At 39.9% G+C, this 7,293-nt stretch overlaps 1 protein-coding gene across 4 annotated transcripts in view; it reads left to right on the forward strand.

Annotated features, from left to right (window-relative positions):
* Window positions 1-7,293, forward strand: part of LOC106871426 (uncharacterized) — a 377,941-nt gene that overhangs the window by 220,508 nt on the left and 150,140 nt on the right. For all 4 annotated transcript variants that reach the window (XR_008264553.1, XR_008264554.1, XM_014917874.2 and 1 more), the window contains exons 3-4: window positions 2,109-2,191; window positions 6,055-6,139. Coding sequence is in view for 1 of the 4 variants with exons in the window: in XM_014917874.2 (XP_014773360.1) it covers window positions 6,095-6,139 (45 nt within the window). In the remaining 3 variants the exon portion in view is untranslated. The remainder of the gene's footprint in view (window positions 1-2,108; window positions 2,192-6,054; window positions 6,140-7,293) is intronic.

A 7,293-nucleotide genomic window follows, 5' to 3' on the forward strand; every position in this document is an offset into this window, starting at 1 on the left:
CCCTCCCTCTCTCCCCTCCCTCCCTCTCTCTATCCATCTTTTCTTCTTTGCTTTTCTTTTTTATACTCCATTACTCTAGATGTTGTTTCCTTTTCTTCTCTTCTGTTTTTCTTTTCCTTTCTGTTTTCTAGTCTCTCCTTCCCTCCCCCTCTCCTTTTTTCCCCTCTATCTCTCTCCTTTCACTGTCTCTTTCTCCTCCACACAAACATGCACAGACAAACACACACACACAGACAAACACACACGCACACACAAATATGCTTACAAACAGACACACGTACACACAAACACATGAGCGCACTCACACACATACACACAGGCACACACCCACACACACCCACACACACAGAGGTGCACACATTCACTCTATACGTTTTGACAAATGACTTACTGTTGAATAAGATTACCAATAGGTCCTTTGTCACTTCTAATCAACTGGCTGTTTCTCTAGTCTTCTCTATGGTAATGCTTATTAGCCAGTACCCCCACCCTGTACCTACACAGCTGAACCTAACCTGTTGTAACATCTCTGAAGACATATTTTCACACTGATATTCAACTAATAGAAGAACAACAGCAGCAGCAACAACAACAACAACAACAAAATCATTTTGTGAATCAATAATCTAAGAGTACATTCTAGCAGTTTTTTCAAGAATGTGTGTGGGGGGGGGAGACTAAATTTTGCTGTCATAAACAAATAGATTGGATGAACATTCTCAGTAAGATCTTACCAAAGTGGAGGTCACAACCTAGTTTAGATTCCTACTTAGGAATCATTTCACTTTCTACACACAATGAATTATAATGTATTGAAGAAGTCTTCAGTGTCAGGACTTTTCATTCTGAGCCACATTCCCTATAAATCTTAAAAAGCCTTGCCATTTTGTCAAAAGAAACTAGAGATAAACAAACTCAGTGAATGAGTTTAGTGGACAATATGGCTGTATAGTGGACAGATTGATGGATTTGACCAGCAACAAAGCAATTAATATTCAGCTGTGGTGGAGTGAAGTCTCTTTAATTTTTTTTATTGTGTTTTTACACCCTACTAACCTTTTTTTTTTAAACTGAGGCTTTTGTTGTTGTTTATGTAGTTTGGTTTCTATTTCCAAAGGAAATGTCTGTATGTATGTGCGTCTGTCCTTTGTTTGCATTGCTAAAAGCCCCTTGGATTTTAGTACGGCTGAAAGAACAAGTGGTGTTTTTTATATCTGTTGAAACTGAAGTAAATTGAAATTGTAATAATGACTTCAACAAGCTGGGTTTTTCCATCAGGGACTTAAGGCCTCCATTGAGAAAAACTCCAACTGAGTTGAACTCATTTTTCATACCAAACAAATCACATTGTCATCAGAAGATTAATGTGTGTAGTGAAGGTGAGTGGCTTACTGGTTAGAGTATTTGGTTCACGACTGTAAGGCCATGAGTTCAATACCAAGCATGGCAGTGTGTCCTTGAGCAAGACACTTTATTTCATGTTGCTCCAGTCCATTCAGCTGGCAAAAATGAGTAGTACCTGTATTTCAAAGGGCCAGCCTTATCACACTCTGTGTCACATTGAATCCCCCCTGAGAACTACATTGAGGGTACACATGTCTGTGGAGTACTCAGCCACCTGCACGTTAATTTCACAAACAGACTTTATATCTCCTCTACAGTAAGACACCTGTTCCTGTCCCTCTTATCATACTTTGGCCTAAAACTACCTCCCTCAATAGAACTGTCACTAGTACCAGTGCCATATTGAAAGATATCTGGTACACTTTGTGAGATGGTTGATGTTACGAAAGGCATCCAAGAGAAGAAACCATTCCCAAGCAAACATTGGAACTTGGCGCAATCCCCTGGTTCACCAGCTTTTGCCAAACCATCCAACCGATGCCAGTACGGAAAACAGACATTGGTGATGATGTATATAGATGTATAATTATACACATTTTAACGATTCCTGGCAATTTATTTCATTATTATTATTTTTTTGTTTTGTTTTTATTTATTTAATAATTAGTCAATCGAGCAATAATTATTTTCTTTTTCCTTTTTCTGATGATTAAATTTACCTGTCGTGCCTTTCTTACACGTTTTCTTCTTTGTTTTATTTCCAGTTTCAACAGTGGGCACATGAATCTGACAAAGCTATGTTTCACATTATATGATTTCAAACAGCTGGTTCTAACTGTTAATGCAGGTAATTATATACAGCAGTTGCATATTATGTAGCCTTAGAAACAACACAACAGCAACAACAACGAAAATAATAATAATAATCATAATTATCATGATAATTCTCTTAACTATTTACTACTTCATTTTGTTCATTTTATTGCCCCCACTCTTCCCCCTGCCTTCTCGTTTCGTAATAACAGTATTAATTTTAGGGAAGTCTTATGTTAGCCTTTTCATATTGGATCTAAAAGCTAATAATAGGTGGTTTACTGCATATTTCCCTGTCATCTACAAAACATTCTGTAGTTATTTTTCCTCCACTTTCATTCAAACCCTGTGTGTGTGTTTGCACATGCGCATGTAAATATCATCATTGTCATTTAACATCCACTTTCCATGCTGGCATGGGTAAGACAGAATAAATATATATATATGTATATATATCGTTTCCAGCTTTGCCTTACAGGCACTTGTGCCGGTGGCATGTGAACAAAACATTGGACTGACTCCTGTGCAGGTGGCATGTAAAAAGCACCCACTACACTCTCGGAGTGCTTGGCGTTAGGAAGGGCATCCAGCTGCAGAAACTCTGCCAAATCAGATTGGAGCCTGGTGTAGCCATCTGGTTCGCCAGTCCCCAGTCAAATCGTCCAACCCATGCTAACATGGAAAGCGGACGTTAAATGATGATATATATATATATATATATATATATATATATATATATATATATATATATATATATATATATATATATATACAGGGTGTGATGGGTAAATTGTTAGCATTTTATATTTCTAATTTCGTGCATGCGCATTGGTTTTGATTTTGTCGACTACACAGTATTGTAGGTTCAGTTGGGCACCAACTGTGAGAAAAACAGCACCACGATGCAGTTCACTCTGCCAGAAATTTGGAAGTGACTTGCTGTACTGCTTGGCATTCATGCTGAAAGCTTTAATACGAACATTTCAGAGTGTTTGGGTGTCAATCTGAAGACATTGCAGAGGATTTGGAAAGAGTTGGATGTGTCTAATGGTGATTACGAAGGTACGGCAGCTTGGAAGACTCACTGTGATTGTTCTGATGAGAAAAGAACTACTGAATTTGTTAGTGAGATCCAGGCCATGATTGACAACGATCCCTCCAAGTCAATCAGGTTCATCACCAGGGACATGGGAGTGTCTAAGTTTTTGATCAGGCAGGTAGTGCATGAAGACATTTGGTATTCCTCATACGAGATGAGACAGGACCAATTTTTAACCCAAGCCATCAAGGACAAAGAAAGCCTGTGCTACGAAGGTTTTTCTTTTTGTCAAAAATTAGGTTAAAAAAATATGGGAGTTTCTTATACATGGATAGTATTATAATCCCTTACAAAAGCTTTTATCCAAATTTCAAGCCCCCAAAATTAGGGTTATTGGTGTGATGTTGCACCCCTTATATATGATATATATTGTTGGCACGCACGCACGCACACACACACGCACACACACACACCACCGGGACTGAACCTGAAACCACGTGGATGCAAAATGAGCTTCTTAGCCACACAACCATGCCGCTGTCTTCCCTACAGACAGAATATCACTCCATTACTTATGAGAAATCACTCTGTAATAATCTCTCTTCTCTTTTCTTCTTTACTAAATTTACTACTGTAGCATCTACTTTCTCATTTCTTTGTTATTGTTCTTCTTTTGTTGTTGTTTTTTTTGTGGAAGGTAGGTGTTAGGTGGGGGGTGAGGGTGGGGCCCCCAAAATAAATGCTGCTTTTGTGGTTAAGTTAAATGCCTGTAGTCATGGTTGTGGTTTTAACTTAACTACTGGTTACGGTCATAGTTGGACATCTTGGTGTAGTTGTCGGTGGTGGTGGTGGTGATGATGATGTTTTTCTCGGTGCTAGTTGTAACGATTGTACTGGTGTGTGTGTGTATGTGTGTCACATCAGTGATGATGATAATGGTATTAGTGGTCGTGGTGTTGAGTGATTCCTTCCCCCCCCCCGCCTCCAGCAGTGGTAGTTGTGGCTATAGTTTTATATTTCATGCTATTATTTGCATTGTAATGACTGCGGCGGTGAGGAATGTTTGAGGTGTTTTTAGAGCTGTAAATTGTGATGCGTTGTGTAATTATGAACGACTGCTCTTTTGCCTTCAAACTTTGTCTAAAAGTACATGCTGCCTGTTGGTGGCGGCGGCGGTAGTGCTTACTCGATGTTTGTGGGCAGTCACAGCAATGGAGTGTGTATATGTGCGAGCAAGGGAGATATTCAACAGTGGCAATAGTTGTGTGTTTGTGTGTGTGTGTGTGTGTGTGTTATTTAGTTCCAGGTCAAGTATGGTCAAGCAGATCAATGATCAAAGGCATTCCAGCTTTTGCCATTCCTGTCTTTCGTCCAGACACAGTCTGTCTGTCTACTTTGGTCTACACTGTCCAATGTGTTCTTTCCCTTTTGAAGATGTTACAGTATGTTTTGACATAATTTTGGCTGCTATTTCTAATAGGTTGCACAACCATGTGCTCTCCCTCCCTACCTTGTGTATGTATGTATGTATGCATCTATGTATGTATGCGTGTACTTATGCATTTATTTATGTATGTATGTATGTATGCATCTATGTATGTATTTGTGTACTTATGCATTTATGTATGTATGTATGCATATACAGACGTATAGTGTGATATGATGCATTTATTCAGCAATGCTAGCAACCCCCTTGCTTACAGCTTGTTGTTGTTGCTTCCCCCCTTGTAGTGAAGTGGGAGGCAGTGTGCTGTATGAGTTTTCCCTGTTAGTACACAGCTTCACTCTCACCAACACTCCTGGATACAGGCTTTCCTTCATGTGGCCACACACATTAATTAGTTGCATTGCAAGCCCCCTGGTTAAGGATCTCAGAGCAGCAATTGGCCCCAGAGATACCATGTGCAGCCCTACCCTGGTGAATGAGCCCCTACCATGATGCTTTGTGGGTGAGTTCAGAAAACAAAAATCTTGGGTAAAACATCTTAAGAGGTAAAGAAGCTGAGGTGAGCCGTTTTAAGACTGTTTCTGACAGACAAAATAATATCCAGCTGCCTCCTGCATTTGGGAGGAGGTTTTACTCATCTTCGGTCACCCTTTGCCCTGACAATTAGCAGTCACTGCTTTGAGGGTTTTATAGATGAGTCCAGGAGGTCAAAATCTTGGATAGAACCACCTGAGGGGTAAAAGAAGCATTGGTCACCAATTTGTTTCTGGCAGGCAATATTTCCAGCAACTTCTTGCATTTATTGAGTAGATTTTCTCTAGCCCGATGCCCTTCCTGTCGCCAACCCCAACTGCTTTCAAATAAGGCGAGATTTTGCAATAGCCAGGCAACTGCTTGTAGAATGCTGGAAATGAATGACACTGCTTTTATGACAGTGACATTCATTTACGACTATCACACGATATGAAGACAAGCAGACACAAACGCACGCACTCAGCGATTAGAGAATCAGGCTTACAGTCATGTGGTTGTGAGTTCAATTCCCAGACCAGGCTGTGTGTTGTGTTCTTGAGCAGGCCACTTTATTTCATGCTGTTCCATTTCACTCAGCTGTAGAAATGAGTTGCGATGTCACTGGTGCGTGCATGTGTATACATCAGGCTTCTTTCAGTTTCTATCTCACAAATCCACCCACAAAGGCTTTCGTCCACTTCGGGCTAACACTTTCTCCCCCCAAAGTGTCATGCAGTAGGATTGAACCTGGACCCATGTGTCTGGCAAACAAACTTCTTAACCCTACAGCTACGTTTGTGGGTGTGTGTCTGTATAACTATAAATCTGTAAAACCCTCTTCCACTATTTTGCTACTATAATAAAATCACATTTCTTTCTAACCCCGCGACCCTTACAGAATACCTTCTGGTTTGCCTTGCTGTGCTGCCCATCTTCTCATGAGGGTGATGTATGGTCCTGGACCAATAGGATTACCGCTTCAGGTAAGTCATATTTTACACTTTGGATTTCATTCGTTATTTTTTTATTATTATTATTATTATTATTATTATTAACATGAATGGACTACCATAACACTGAAGAAGGTAAGAATCTTGTTGCACCTGCAACTCTGGTGCCACTAATAACCTTGATGTTGTTATTGTTGTTTGTTAGCCATGAGTCAACTCTAAACGTACATTCCAATCTTCTCTTGGGTATTTATGTATTGTAGACAACATCTGACATTATCCAAAGTTTCCCTCCTTTTCCCAGATGACAGAGTGTTATTTGACAGGGGTTGGCCTGCTATTTTTAGCAGGTCGTGGGACCAGATACACAGTCACTCATTTAGTGGTCTTGAGAAAGATGAAGACATGTTTCTTGGATTATGAGTTCTTGCTCTGCGGATACATATTTCCAGTTTTCTTCTGTACCATGTGAATTCAAGATAAATATTCCTTCACCCGTGGATAGTGTCATTTAACTTCTATTTCCAGCAGATCAAATGATTATATAGAAGAGGTTCTCTCAAGCAGGTGTAATTCTGTTTCTCTATCCCTTGTCTCTCTGTCTCACAAAGCATTGGTTGACCCCTGGGGTTACATAGAAGACACTTTCCCCAAGGTGCTGCACAGTGGGATTGAACCCAAAACGATATGGTTGCAAAGTGAACACTTTGAATCATATATAGTTGTCCCAATGCCCGTGTGGAGTAGTAACTTAAAAAAAAAACAAAATAGCAATTTTTGAAATATTAGCAAGAAAGAGGACATCCAATAACCACATAGTTAACAGTTTTAATAATGTGGATATAGATGCAGGCCGGGCTGTGTGGCAAGAAGCTTGCTTCCCAACCACATGGTTCCTGGTTCAGTCCCACTGCATGACATCTTGGGCAAGTGTCTTCTACTATAGCCTCGGGCTGACCAAAGACTTGTGAGTGGATTTGATAGACAGAAACTGAAAGAAGCCTGTTGTGTGTGTGTGTGTGTGTCTGTATAGATATGTATGTATGTGTGTGTGTGTCTGTATAGATATGTGTGTGTATATGTATATATATATATATATGTGTGTGTGTGTATATCTTATGCGTGCCTTTTCTTCATTGGACACTAAACTCTGCTTGCGAAGACCTGTTGAGGCAAGTGAAATCATA

This window comes from Octopus bimaculoides, chromosome 7 (genome assembly GCF_001194135.2).
Source record: "Octopus bimaculoides isolate UCB-OBI-ISO-001 chromosome 7, ASM119413v2, whole genome shotgun sequence".
In the NCBI taxonomy this organism is placed as follows: Eukaryota; Metazoa; Mollusca; class Cephalopoda; order Octopoda; family Octopodidae; genus Octopus; species Octopus bimaculoides.